The sequence below is a fragment of the Curcuma longa genome, chromosome 8 (genome assembly GCF_044706935.1).
Source record: "Curcuma longa cultivar G26 ecotype Majalengka, Jawa Barat chromosome 8, ITB_CL_G26_1.1, whole genome shotgun sequence".
Taxonomy (NCBI): domain Eukaryota; kingdom Viridiplantae; phylum Streptophyta; class Magnoliopsida; order Zingiberales; family Zingiberaceae; genus Curcuma; species Curcuma longa.
Window position 1 is genome coordinate 1,221,262 of NC_133868.1, and position 15,414 is coordinate 1,236,675.

General features: G+C 36.4%; 1 protein-coding gene across 1 annotated transcript in view; it reads left to right on the forward strand.

Moving 5' to 3' along the window:
• The window catches only part of LOC141833149 (GDSL esterase/lipase At5g45910-like), a 3,146-nt gene extending 627 nt beyond the window's left edge, over positions 1 to 2,519 (forward strand). The window contains exon 3 of the mRNA XM_074720537.1: positions 2,444 to 2,519. Within this exon, the coding sequence (XP_074576638.1) occupies positions 2,444 to 2,519 (76 nt within the window). The remainder of the gene's footprint in view (positions 1 to 2,443) is intronic.
• Positions 2,520 to 15,414: the final 12,895 nt, after the last annotated feature.

The window sequence follows — 15,414 nt, forward strand, 5'->3', positions numbered from 1 at the left end:
TCCCTACAGTTCATCCATTGGGTGAGCTCCTAGATCGCCCCTTGGCCCTAGATCGCCTAGTAGATGCAAGGTTAAAGAACAAAACTATTAAGAAAGTATTTTACTTTTTATGGCATGTGCTTGAACTCTAGTTCGTCCATGGGTGGGCTCCTAGATTGCCCTTAGGCCCTAGATCGCCTAGTAGTACCCTAATGGGTTCGGGATTAGCTACCTTAGATCTATTTAGGGATGCGAGCATAGTTAGCACAATGCCGGGCCCACAACAGCATGAGTAGTATTTTCACTTACTATATGTATATAATTTAGTTCATGTGCTTATTATGATGAGTATGCCATGATAGCTGTCTAGATTATATGTTTCAGTAAGAATAAACGACAAGCATGAATATGTTTTCTTATGTGTTTTATGCCATGATATTTGTCTAGATTATATGTTTCAGTAAGAATAGACGACAAGCATGAATATGTTTTCTTACATGTATTTTCAAAAGTATGATTCCAAAATATGCATGGTTTAGTGAGTAGGATGGTACTTGCTAAGCTTTATGCTTATAGTTTCATTTTTCTTATACTGCAGATAAGGGCAAAGGAAAATTGGATTAGCGGAGGTGGCAGGGACGATGTGAAGTGTGTGATGTGGTGGAACATGGAATCAAGAGCCTTGGACACTTGCATTATGAAGAATGCATTTATTAAGAATGCTAAAAAAACTAGTTTTCTATGTGTTGTTTATTTCCGCACTTTTAGAATGTCAACCGACATGAGTTTGCCAGTATGCATTATGTTATGCTTAGATTACTTGTTATCTTGATGTGAGTTAACAAACATGAATTATGTTAGCCATAGCCTGCCTAGTAGTTTTATACTTTACTTGATAGTTGATAGCATTGCTTAGTTTTAGTGCCAAGTTGATACAAAGTCCAGGTTTCTAAATCCATGCTTAGAAATTGCTAAAGTATGCCTAATTGTCATACAAACATATGTTTAATAGTCTAGAATCATTTAATACCTGTTGTAAAGCTTAACTATATGTTTATTGTGAATTTGGTACGAAGTAGAATGGACTTCCTCAGAAACCCAGTCGACTGGGACCAGTGCAACCAGAATTTCCACTCCCTTCTCCATGCTCTTCGATTGTAATGATTGGTTGGCTATTGTTTGCTATTATATTTAGACTTTATGTTACTCTTTTGAAAGCATGAGTTTACTCAACTATCACAAAGCGAGAAAATTTAAATTAATAGTAGATTTTAGCAAGCAAGTAACGGATCGCCTTTGGGGTAAAAAGGGTGGTCGTTACATGGCTTTTTGTACCACCTTCTTCACTTTTAATCTTTTTAGTCCATGCTTCTTCCTTAGCATCTTCCGAACTATGTTAACTAGTTCGGTTGTGACTTCATCGTTCCTCTCTGACTCGGACGATTCATCGGATTCTTCTTTGACTTATTTTCTGAACCTTTTCTCCATAGTTGGTCATGTAATAAGAGCTATACCTTTCTCTTCCGTAATGACGATAGTCTGCTCATGTAACTCAAATTCAGAATATAGCTCGTCGAATTTGATTTTTGAAAGGTCCCTAGAGACCTTGTAAGCATCAACTATAAATGCCCACAAAGTGTTCTTAAGGAACGCTTTCAGTGCATACCTTATCACATCTCGATTTTTAACGGGTTATTCAATTGTGTGCAACCCATTCAGCAGACCTTGGATTCGTGCATGCAATCCACTTGCTAATTCTCCTTCCATCATCTTGATGTTGTAGAGTTTGTTGATGAGGAGATCGCACTTGTTGACTTTTATGTTAGGCGTTCCTTCATGAAGTTCTATGAGCTTGTCTCATAGATCTTTAGCGCTAATGAACGGTCGCATCCCATTTGTCCTAAGATTATGGAAGGCCGTCATTATCGGTTGGGATTGTGAATCTCATTTGAATGATGAACCACATGTCTACTTGTGTCTTTAGGTGGTACTCCATTCTACTTTTCCAGTAGATGAAGTCCTCTTCAGATGTTTATAATGAAGGTTGTACTTCTTTGGACCATAAATGATTTTCCTGTTTATGGTATGCTATTAGGATGGAGTACCGCTGGGATTTTATGATATCCAATATGTATGGAGAGATCAAAATCAATAAGATTGAAACATGGAAAGAAGGTGAGTTATTTTGATTGTCACAGATAATTTTTACCACAAAATCATAATTTCAGAAGAAATAAAGATGAATTCATAAAGAATAGAATTGAGAGAACACCCCCGTTATTGAGATTAACAAGTGAACAGATTTGGTGGAGAGTGCATAATTTTTCATCTGAATTTTGTGTAATTTGGAAAGGATCTTTCCACCATCATTTTTTGATTCGATGGAGCATCTATTGGTTCACTTGCCTTATGAAACCAAAGTTGGAGGTCCTCTACATTTTCGATGGATGTATCCATTTGAAAGGCAATCTATTCTTGGTGACGATGACGACGACCACGACCACGATGACGACGGCGACGATGGTGGTGATCCTTTATGAGTTTTTTTGTGTATAAATTTTTTATAAGCATTATTTTATTTATTTGGTATTTTATTAGAGCTGTAAGTTAATAATTTATATATTGTTAGTAATACTATTTATTTTTTTTAAACAGGTAGTTTTTATAAACAAATCCAAAAAGGTAAGTCTTTACATATTTAATTTATAGGTTTTAATTTAAATTTTAAGAATGATACTTTCTCTTTATCTTATTTTTCTATGCAGACGAAGATAAGATAGTGACGAAGAATCAAGTAGAGTTTCCGACAGACCACGATGATCTCTTCTATCTTGTCTTCATATATCTTCTGATTTGTTTGTATCAGTACTTTGTATCTTCTTTCTTGTATTATGATGATGTGACTTGGTTACACTTATAGACATGTACATATATGTCTAATGTAGTTATTTGCTGGATTGTATTATGATTTTTATGGATTGTAGATGTTATGGATATTTGAATATTATGGATATGGATATTTTGGATGTTATAGATTCGTGTATGTTATGGATATTTGAATGAAATGAATGGATGTTATTGCTTTATTTGTGTTGGATTTGATATGCTTGTTTGTTACAGGTTACATGTATTTATAAATCGATCCAATTAGATCGATATTGTTTGTATATACAGGATAATCAACAAATAAATTGTTTCAGCATTTTTTTTATTTTACAATGAAATTAGCGACGAAAACAGATTTCGTCGCCATTAGCGATGAATTTTGCAACGAAACAACGTTCATCGCAATTATATCGTAACTTACTATTTATTGAATATTTATGATTAAATCATAATTCGTCGCCAAATTCGTTGCCAATTGGCGATGAAAACTATGTTCGTTGCCAATTGGTGACGAATCAAGGTTCGTCGCCAATTGGCGACGAACTCTTATATTCATCGCCAATTGGCAACGAACAAAGTTTTTCATCGCCAATTGGTGACGAATACCGAATTTGTCGCCAATTGACGACAAACACATAATTCGTCGCCAATTGGCGATGAATCACTGTTCGTCGCCAATTGGCGACGTCGCCAATTGGCGACGAATTACTTGTTTCGTCGTAAATTTTTGTGACAGAAATTTGGCGACGACTTTATAGCAATGAAAATTTTTTATCGTAAAATTCGTTGGAAAACTGTTTGTGATGAATTTTTTTTATAAATTTCATTGTAGAATTCGTTGCTAAATGCTATTTTTTTGTAGTGAAAGAACAGAGGCGGCCTTACAGTACTGTATCCTTCCTGATGGGTCATTAACTCTCGCACATAAGAAAATAATGAAATATACTAAGACTTGGTCTTGAATTAGTAGTGCGGGAGAAAATTATAATGAATTTAAAAATATGAAAATGAAAAATTTGCTCGACCAGTGGTTGCACTGTGTTCGAGCACCCCTCGCTCTAATACCAATTATAGGATTGTTGAGAGACCTAGAGGGGGTGAATAGCACTATTGAAGCATTTTTGAATTTCGTAAAGAAGCTCGTAAAATCTTACGATCAGAGTTGTGTAATAATGAAGTGAAAAATAACAAAACACAAGAAGCGAGCACACACACTACAAAAAAATTAGCAATCTGCGATGAAATCTAGGACGAATTTATAAAAAAAATTCGTCCCAAAAATTTTGGCGATAAATTTTGCAACGAAACAAAATTCGTCGCAGTATAGTCGTCGCCAAAAATCTACGTCAAAAAATCTATATTTTTCGCAAATATTTGTGACAAAAATAAAATTTCATTGCCAAATTCGTCGCCAATTTGGCGAATCCAATTCGTCGCCAAAAAATTGGCGACGAATTTGGCTACGAATCTAGAATTCGTTGCAAATTTTGATAAATAGTAATTTATGATATATTTGTGACGAACTGATTTTGGTTGTTAATTTCGTCGCCAATTGGCTACGAATCCTATTTTCATCGTAAATTTCGTTGCAAAAACAAAAAAAATATCACTGCAAGATTTATTTTGGTGATTATCTTGTATATACAAACAATATCGATCCAATCAGATCGATTCATAAATACATTTGACCTATTATCAAACAATCACATACAGCATTACAAATGGATCAAAAACATATATTCATTTCTTCCAAATATCTATCATATACAAAAATTCATCACATACAAATATCGATATTCATAACATTCAAATATCCATAACATCCATAGCATGTATAATATACAATCACATAACATCCAACAGTCACATCACAATCCAACAAATATCTACAATAGACATGTACACATGTCTATAAGCCTGTCCAACCAACCAACAGTCACATGCATCACAATGCTAAAAATCCATACAAAGTACTGATACAAACAAGTCTGAGGATATATGAAGAAAAGATAAAAGAGATCATCGTGGTCCGCCGGAGACTCTACTTGATTCTTCGTCACTATCTTGTCTTCGCCTGCATACAAAAATAAGATAAAGAGAAAGTATCATTCTTAAAATTAAAACTAAAACTAAAACCTATAAATTAAATATGTAAAGACTAACCTTTTTTTTTATTTGTTTATAAAAACCTGTTTAACAAAAAACAAACAGTATTATTAACAATATATAAATTATTAACTTGCAACTGTAATAAAATGCATGTCAAATAAATAAAATAATGCTTAAAAAAATGCATACACAAAAAAACTCATGAAGGATCACCACCATCGTCGCCGTCGCCGTCGTCGTCGTCGTTATCGTCGTCGTCGTCATCACCAAGTTGCAACTGAAAATGGCGCAAAATTCGTTCTTGTTGTTTTTGTAATTTTTTAATTTGATTATCTCTTTGTCTCATTTGTTGATCTCTTCGTATCATTTTCTCATATCATTTGATTAAGGGTTTGTCTCATTTAGGTTTTTATGGTTTAGTGATTTTTTAAGGTTTAGGGGGTTTAGGGTTTTTGGGTTTAGGGGTTTAGGATTTAGGGTTTAGGTTTAGGTTTAGGGTTTAGGATTTATGATTTAGTGTTTAGTGTTTAGGGGCTTTAGAGTTTTAGTGTTTAGAGTTTAGGATTTACGATTTAGAATTTAAGATTTAGGAATTTTTAAGAGTTTATGATTTATTGTTTAAGGGTTTACGACTTTAGGTTTGTATGGTTATAGTGATAGTATTGTAGCACGATGAACAGGTTATAGATTGGCAGTAGTGTTATCTAACTAGGAGGATGGGTGATGGCAGTTTGAGCAGAGGATGCTACAATATTCAGTTAAAATGGAGAATGAGATTCATGTTCAACTAACAAGACATGCTAACACCTTAAATGGTTTAAAGCACAATTACAAGGAGAAAAATAGTCCAAGGGGTACCATTCTAACATCTATAATACTAAAGATAAATGCAAAAAATAAAGTGAGGGGATGTGTCAATAGATAAAAGTGCTTGTTTAAAAAATAACGATAATATTTTAAATTAGCTACTTGTGAACAGATGACAAAAAGAATGATGAGTATCAAAGAGGACTATAGCTTGTATACTCTTTCATTCCATTATATTGGCATGCATTCTTACATACATCAGCAATCTATAATGTTACAAACAAACAACAAAGAAAGATACACTAACCTCTATTGGTCTCTTGAGTTTGAGCAATTTCCTACTTATCTTTAAAACTTTCAAAGCAGAGATTGCAGATATAATGCCCAACGATCCATCGAACCTTCCAGCATCAACAACAGTGTCCTGTTTCAGCCAGGAAACCCTATAAAAGTGACTATTCTATTCATAAAACTCAAAAACACAAAACAGTGTCCTGTTTCAGCCAGGGGCGGCCAGCGCTGGCAAGGGGCGGCTAGCGCCGGCCAGCGACGCCCGACGCCGCGCAGGGCCAGGCAGCGCCGCCCAACGCCGCCCGACGTCCGGCGATGTCTCTCCAGCGGCGCCGGCGGCGAAAAACACAGAAAAAAAGGAAAAAGGAAGGAGGAAGCTTACCACGTGAGGAGGTAAGATTTCGGAGAGAACTCGACGAGAAATCAGCGAGATCCGGCGAGGGAGAGCTTCGGCGAGGGAGAGATCTGGCGAGGGAGAGCTCCGGCGAGGGAGAGAGATCCGGCGAGGGAGAGATTAGAGGGAGAGATCCGGCGAGGGAGAGATCCGGCGAGAGAGTTTCGGCGAGAGAGCTTTGGCGAGAGCTGCGGCAGAAAGTTCGTTCGAGTGGGAGAAGAAAAGAAAAGTTCGGATCTAGGGTTTTAGTAAGGTTTTTGCGATGAAAACGAATTTGTCGCCAAATTCGTCGCCAAATTGGCGACGAACAATCAAATTCGTCGCCAAATTTGGCGACGAATCGGACATTCGTCGCCAAGTTCGCGTGGGAGAAGAAAAGAAAAGTTCGGATCTAGGGTTTTAGTGATTTTTTTGCGACGAAAACAAATTCGTTGCTAATTTGGCGATGAACAATCAAATTCGTCGCCAAATTGGTGACGAATTGGGTATTCGTCGCCAAGTTCACGTGGGAGAAGAAAAGAAAAATTCAGATTTTGGGTTTTAGTGAAGTTTTTGCAACGAAAAAATATTCATCGCCAAATCCAATTTGGCAACGAACTGCTAGTTCGTCGCCAATTTGGCGACGAATATTTTTTGCAACGAATTTTGCGACGAATATTTTGAGTTGCTAAATTGGCAACTATTAATATTTTTTACGTCGCAAAGTTTGTTGTAGATTAGCGACGAAATTTGTATTCATCCCAAAATTCATTGTTGATTGGCGACGAAAATTATTCGTTCCAAAAATTCATCGTAAAATACCTATTTTTTTGTAGTGTATGGCCAGCAACAACAAGACCACCCTAACCTTGGGTGGTGGCAACAAGAAGTCCCCTTCTTGTTGTGGGTGGAGAAGTCTGTGTTAGATTTTAAAATCTAACAATTGTGTTTTTAATCCTTGTTCATAAATCTTCATAAGAGATATATTTATAGGTGTTTAATTGAAAAATTTTAGTTAAGAAATATTAACAAAATTTGTTAAATTAAACTTCTATCTTTTAGCCTCAAATTTAGTTTAAAATCAAATCGGATTGCTTCAAAATCAAACTACCTTTAATTAAAATTAAATCAATTTGATTTTATAATTAAATCAAAGAGGGCTCACTTTGTCTTTAAAAGACGTGTCTCCCCCACTAATAAAAATTTGATCCCCAAATTTACTATCTATCTACTATAATGCCAAAATACTATACTTCGAATGATCAATTTCGGATCTGTGGGTTATGGGTCCATCATGCTTCTGCTGCGCTACTCTAATTGTCACATCAACCTGTCCAAATTTTTCCACAAGTATATCCACCTTGTTACGCCACAAGTATACCACCGTAATTAAGCGGAGCCTTCTAGGAAGGATGAGGGAATATAAATTGATATGTATTCTAAACTGAATTAATTAAATTAATTGGACACCAATCATCCTTGACTACTTAGCATGCCCTATGATTAATACTTCAATAGCCATGATACTGAATGTTTTGCCAACAGCTAACCCAATATGAAGTTCTTACCCTACAACACAAGGGACAAAGTGAAGGGAAGAGGACAAAAATTTCAGTCTTTCTTGTTCATTCATCGAGGTATCTAATAAACCAAGGACCTCTAAATCCTATAGCTTCGAGACATAACTTGATGTATAGGTCACAAGTAGAAAACAAAATCCCAAAATTAGAATTTAAACCTACGGACAGGAATCGTGAATTTTGCTCTAAATGAAGTTAACTCTGAGACACTGCTGTTACATAACGAATATATTGATGTACAGACTTATAAAATCAAATATCCTTCACTAACATTGCTACTATGAATTCTAGGAAACAATTAGGAGGTACTAGTTAGTTTTACTTACAGTGCTTGGAGATTATGCCTCTGTTCGTCCATCTCACAACCTGGGTCGAATAAATCGACATACGACAACAACCCAAAAGAAACAACGATAAATCCACGACAAATACCGAAAGAACCGAACTTGTTCTGATACCACTAAATTGTCACGACCCGGGAGGCCATCCAAAAATTTCGGCAGCATCTCCCCAGTATCCATGACAATTCCCTGAATACAAATAGAAAGACTTAGCCATATGCGGCTGGAATAAAGACTACACATCACACCAATGCCCAACAGTTAAGATACAAGGCCTACATGGCCACAACACTACTATCACATGCACAATATCCAAATAAAATCGAAAATCCACGTAATGAAAACATCGTAAAGCCAAGACAAACGAATAACCCAAAACCTAGTAACCTTCGGGTGTGAGATGGAAGCAGCCGGCCAATCTCCAAGCTCCAAGTACCTATCTGCTACCTGGGGAGACAGAAAAACCCCAGGGTCTGGGTGGTGAGTATCAGATACACTCAGTGGGTACTAGATAAAAGTGCAGAACAAAATAAGGTATCAAATGGATAATAGCATAGATATCCAAAGGTATATAGTCCAACATGATACTACAAGAGCAAGGCTAATATAACCATCATGTATGTCATACAAATGCAGTAGTTATATAACAAGTGCATAACCCTATAATAACAAATGTATCAGCTATCAATGCAGTAAACAATAATAAATGCATGCATAGTCAGAGCTATCTAGTTGTGCAGTGAGGTAGCACCCAACCTGTGCAGTGCTATAATGCTCTCACTCAACTTGTGCAGTGAGGTAGCACCCAACCTGTGCAGTGCTATAATGCTCTCACTCAACCTGTGCAGTGAGAGTAACAACAACAACATGCTATTTGCATAGTTCAACCGCTAACTACCACCACATCAATGTATGTGCAATATCAATCATGATAAATTCAACATAGATAAACAACACTTAAGGAAACTGTATTGATGGTAGCATGATCATATTAAGGTCAAAGGCAAATATCAAGTCATGAATCAAATCAAACAACGACTATAGTAGAGATATCAATCAGATAATCATGCACTATGAAAGAAGAACCCGTGTTAACCAAGTACAGAAGTACACACAAACAGATGTAGGAATGTGATCAATAGCCTAATCAACAACAATAGAAAAGGAAAACATGGAGTGAAAAGAGAATAGATCTGTATTGACCAGATACAGAGATTACCCACCTGATTGACGAATCGTCGCAACAAGAACCTCAATAAAATCTTTCGCGTATAGCAGGATCAACAACTCAGAGTCCTGCAATTAAAATACATATCTTCTAAATATTATATTTACTTTTTAACAAAATAAACCCTAGTCGATTCTAAGGTTAATCTAGCTCAACTACTACTTAATGGATATAATTTAATTATTAATCTGATTGATAATTCAAATAAATCCCCAAACGAATTACATGATCTTTAATAATTTATTAAACTGATTAACAATTAAGTATTACTTTAAGTAACTTAATCAAATTCTCCAATTTATTTACAGTTCATAATTAATCTATTAATTATTAATTAACTCATTAAATCTTAAATAAGTTAACCACTTATCAATTGTGTCAATCAAAATAATTAACCATCTAATCAATTACTAAAACAGTTAACAAACTTAACTAATTACCAAAAGTCAATTATCTACTTGTTTATCTTAATTAATAAGTTAACTCACTATTAAATCGATTACTCAAGCAATTAATTACTAATTATTGACTAATTAACCGTTTATCCTAGTTAATAATCCAATTAAACTAGATTAATTATCTTAATTAATCCAATATCATTTGTTTAATCAACAAGCTTTAATTAATTAACTACCCTAAATCAACTTAACAATTTATTTAACCCTTTACCAATTGGTTGGTGGCCGACGGCAGCTTCGTGGTTTGGCGGCAGCAGAGCTATCCCTCGGGCGGCCACCAGAACAGAGGAGGAAGACTAAGTAGGTAGCGGCTGCTGTGAAGAGAGAAGAGGAAGAGGGTACTATGAGGGAGGTGACGGCGAGGTCTTCTCCACGCGACAGCGGCGGCACCTGCGTTTTCTGGGGGCGATGGTGGGACTCCAGTCGACCAGAAGGCGAAGTCTGCCGTGGAGGAAGAGGATCGCGGTCTACGTGGGGTCGACCTGAGATACATTCCAGTCGACCGGAAGATGCTATAAAAGAAGGATGAACGTGCACAACCAGATCAATTAACTACAAGCCCTCCTCTCCTTGTAGTGGTGGTTCTGAACGCGAACGAGGCCAGACGCTTACAACCAAGGAAGATCCAGGAGTAGTGCACGACGCTCAGGACTTCCAAATCGGGACTAAATGTTTGATTTATTTTCATTACTTGTCTTACTTTACTTTCATTTATTGTATTCTTTATTTGGACTGTAAGACGGGTTTCTCCACCTCCGAACAACATTCAAAAAAGAGACTACTAGTGGACGGGTGCCTCCCGTACATAGGCCTTAGATGTACTAATCCTGGGGGGTTAGGAACCAAGTAAATCCGCGAGTTCCCTGCATCCTTACTAATCCGCTACTAAGTTGCTTTGATAGAAACGAATGACGAAATGTGAAGAACGCGCTATTCACCCCCCTTTAGCGCGTTACAAGATCCTACGGTGATTTTTTGATTAATTGAGGATCATAATTTACTATTTGGTGTTACTCTTGATCGATCCATAATTAATGATTTATTATGAACAATTAATATAAATCGGGAACCTACAAGGTCACACATATTACAATATTATCCAAAAGACATAAAATGAGTTTAAGAATTAGATTGTCATATTAAGAAAAAATGAGTCTGGTTAGACCAGATGAAGGACAAATATGAAAGATATTTTATCAAAATGGAAGTGGCGATGGGCTATGTCTTTTGAAGACGAAGTAGACCATCTTTGATTTAATTATAAACTAAATTAGTTTGATTTTAATTAAAAGGTGATTTAGTTTTAAACCAACATGGTTTGGTCTTGAACCAAACTTAAGGATATTGGTTAGAGTTTTGTGCTAATGAATATGGATTTTAGATTTGCGAATCAAACTCATTAGAGATCTATAAATAGATCTAGTTGGAAGAGGGAAAACCCTAAGGGATTTGGGGAAAACCCTAAGGCTAGATTTTGCTTCCCTCTCCTCCTTCTCCTCCTTGCTGCCACCCCCTCTCCCCCTTGCCACCGTTGCCGACCACAAGGGGCTCTCCCTTTTGTGCCGCCATCCAAGAGGAGCAAGCAGTCGGCGACCTGCCATCACTATCCAAGCATCCGACCTCCCCTCTCCTCCACCAGCCAACCACCATCATCCGAGGTAGGTTATTATTCCGAGCGAGCAATTATTAATGCTAGAACTCTGATACCATTAGGCCTACTGCCCCTCGTCGACAGTGAGCCTTCCGACCCTTGAACGGTGGCTTCATCGCCTTCGTTTTATTCGTTTCATATCGTCGGATTGCTTTAAGTGTTGGATGCTGAATTGAATTGTGGATTCTCTCTTGGATGACTTTGTCTCCTTCCTTCGACTAGTATTAAAATGGAGATACAACATGTGACTTAGTGAAGTCATCTCACGGAGATCTTGATGTGGATACGAGTAGAAGTAACTTTTCTGAAGGTTGCTAGTTGATATTGTTTCCGCTTCATGTTATCCAATGGGTATAATTTATTTATGCAGTCTATTTCTATGATTATGTCTACATGCATGTGTATCCTCATGTGATTTTTGATGCGCGTGTTGTAATAATTTAGATTATTATACTTTTGTTGCTTGTTTGTTGAAAAAAATTTAAAACGTGTATAGAGAAAACTAACATAGTTATCCCATATTCAACCATACCATATTTTTATGGTGTTGTGTTCATCAGTTGATTACTATTTCTATTCTAGTCGGCTGCCACTCTGAATTTAATTTCACCCAAGGTTTAGTCCATAACATGCCAAGAGACTTCCTCATTCACATAATATATGTTGACCTAGACTTAGTAAGACTTAAACCTTGTCTAGTGTCAGATTGACTTTAACCTACTAGGACTTCTTATGTCTAGAGACTCCTCACCCCTGAGACTTCACCCATTGCCCAATATCTAGCCGACCTCTGCCTACTAGGACTTCCCATTCCCCAACCTCATAACAAGGACTTCCACTTGCCCAACCATATCGCTAGGACTTTCACTTGCCTAGCCTCATGCCAATATTTTAACTTCCTTAGCCTCACCACCAAGACTTTCACTTGCCTAATCTCATCGCCAAAACTTCCACTATGCAACATCGCCACTAGAACTTTCATTACCTAAAGTTCACTCCTCTAGGACTTTCACTCTTGAGTTCACTCCTCTAGAGTTTTCACACCTAATGTGTCAAGCATCCGTTCATCATTAACATTATTAAACTTCCTCCCTTGCTAAGCATCTAGTATTCCATTGACCAACCCGGACTTCCACACATGTGTCTAACATCTAGTCCTTCACAACCTGTTAGAAGTTCCCATTGCCAACACCAATTGACTTCCTAGTGCCAAGTTTCTAGTTTACCTAATTGACTTGGATTTTCTAGCAATCAAATATCTGATTAACCTTAACCCACTTGGGTTTCTCATCTACCAAGTGTCTAAACAACTTTGACACACTTCGATTTCTCATCTGTCAATGTTTAAGTACTTAATCAATCGTAATCTACTTAATACCTCGTCTCCAATAATCAAGCATATTATTTAGACTCGTGAAGAAGTAAATACTAAGTTCAAATCTTAGCATGAAATACTAGAAGTGAAAGTGAAAGGTTTTAGACTTAATAGTGTAATGATAAAATTTATAGAAATTAAATTTATTAATATTAGATGTAAGATAATTATTAAGATAAAAGATAATGAATTATTTATAATTAAGAATTTTTAGTTTTAAATATTTAGGATCATTTTTATAAAAGGATGAAGAGTTTGAGAGAGATATCTTATATAGAAATTAAGTAGAATTGTTGAAATGGAGGATAGTATCAAATATTCTTGGTGATAGTAAAATACATCTAAAACTTAAAGAGAAAGTTCTATAAAATGGTAGTTAGGTTTGTTATATCATATAAAGTAAAATGTTGGATTATAACTTATATCATATAAGCAGAAGATAAAAATTTTTAAAGTTGATGTGTAGAGATGCAAGGATGAATATGATAAGAAATAAGAATATTAAAGGGGAAATTTGAGGTTGTGTCTATTGAGAAAAAATTTTAAAGAAATACATTTAAGATGATACATATATGTACTTAGATGATTAATAAATATTTCAGTTAAATTATATAAAATTATGATAAATATATACATTCAACGAGGAAGATGAAGATAAAAAATTTTAGTTAGTAATGATAAAATAAAAAATATTTATTTAAATATAGATGATGATATAATAAAAAATAGAATGAATGATGTAAAATATTTATATAACTGATTTTATCTAATGAGATAAAATTTAATTATTATTATTAATAATAAATTGTTAGAATAGAAAAGAGAGAAAGAAAGACTGGTCGACGAGCTTGAATTGGAATGCAGAGAAAGAATGATAAAATGAAGACTTGGTGTCATATGACTAGTGGAATGAATGGATAGATTGGAAGGAAGTTTATTGGGCATTTTAGAACTTTTATCTATTAAAGATTCTACTATAAAGTTCTTGAAAAATGGGAAGCTCCATCGACTTTTTTGAAAAAAAGAAAAAGCAGTTCAGGTTTTTCATAAAAGGAAGTTGATACAAGAAATAATTGATCTACTTCAACGGGCCGATCATAACGGACTCCGATACATTGGCCTTGTAACAAGATCTTCCGTTTTTTATTCGCTATTTTCGTCAAATTAATGCGGCGGGCGGCCGTAAGCAGAAAAGAAGCGGAACCATCGCATTCACCCACTGCTCCACCCAACCGCGTTCCGGCGATCGTATACAAAACAGTACGTCACAATGGAGGGGGTGGGGGCCCGTCTGGGTCGGTCGTCAACCCGTTATGGGCCGGCGACGGTCTTCAGCGGACCGGTGAGGAAGTGGAAGAAGAGGTGGATCACCCTCGCCACCCCCAACAACTCCTCCGCGGCCAAAGCCAACGGCAACGTCGCCCGATCCCGCCTTCTCCTCTATAAGTGGACCCCTGTCTCCTCCAAGCCCGCCGACGGCGCTGCCCAACCGGAGGAACACCCGCCGAGGAAGTTCCGATACGTGCCGGTAACTGCTTCTTTTCTTCCTTGAATTACTAGTTCGATTCCCGCAGTAAAGTTGGGTTCTTTCCAAGATACGGGCAGTAATTCTCGTTTCCCCTCTTTCTATTGACTGTGAACTTCGATTCATGTCTCAAGTTTGGTTCTTTCTCGTAGATACGGATAATTTTGTTGGCTAGGTGCGATTTGGGTCGTGGTGTTGGATTTCCCCCACTTTTAGGGGTTTTTTGTATAGCTTTTATTTTATCGATCTGTTCTCTAAGGTCAAGGATCATTTCGTGCCGGTAAAGAAATTTATTCTGGTTTTCTCCCCGTTCTATCAACTCAAAGAAGTGAGTTGACAACACCCGTCCAGTGCGGGTTTTATACTAGTTTCGGACCTTGATCAACCTGTATGGTGTGTCATTTCAACTTTCAGCTTCTTAATTTGCCTGTTTAGGCGTTGACCGAGTTCTCATCTGCATTATTTATCTATGTCATTGATCTCACTATGTTTCTAGTATGATAGTAATAATTTCAGTGCTATATGCTTGCATAGAGTTCAATGGAGGATAAGACCCATGTAGCTGATCTCAAATATTTTGGACTTCATGGCTTGATAAGGAGGACCATGATCATTACCTGCATAAATTAAGTTTATTAACAGAAAACTGGTCATAGAGCATATCTATAGAAATTAAAGATAAAAAACATTTAAGACAATCATAGCTTCTTGCAGTTTTATTATTGTAATAAATTTTCTATCAAGCCTTTGACTTGGTTCTAGAGTTTGTCAAGGTAAGTTTAGACATTAGAAAACCTTTATATAAACTCTA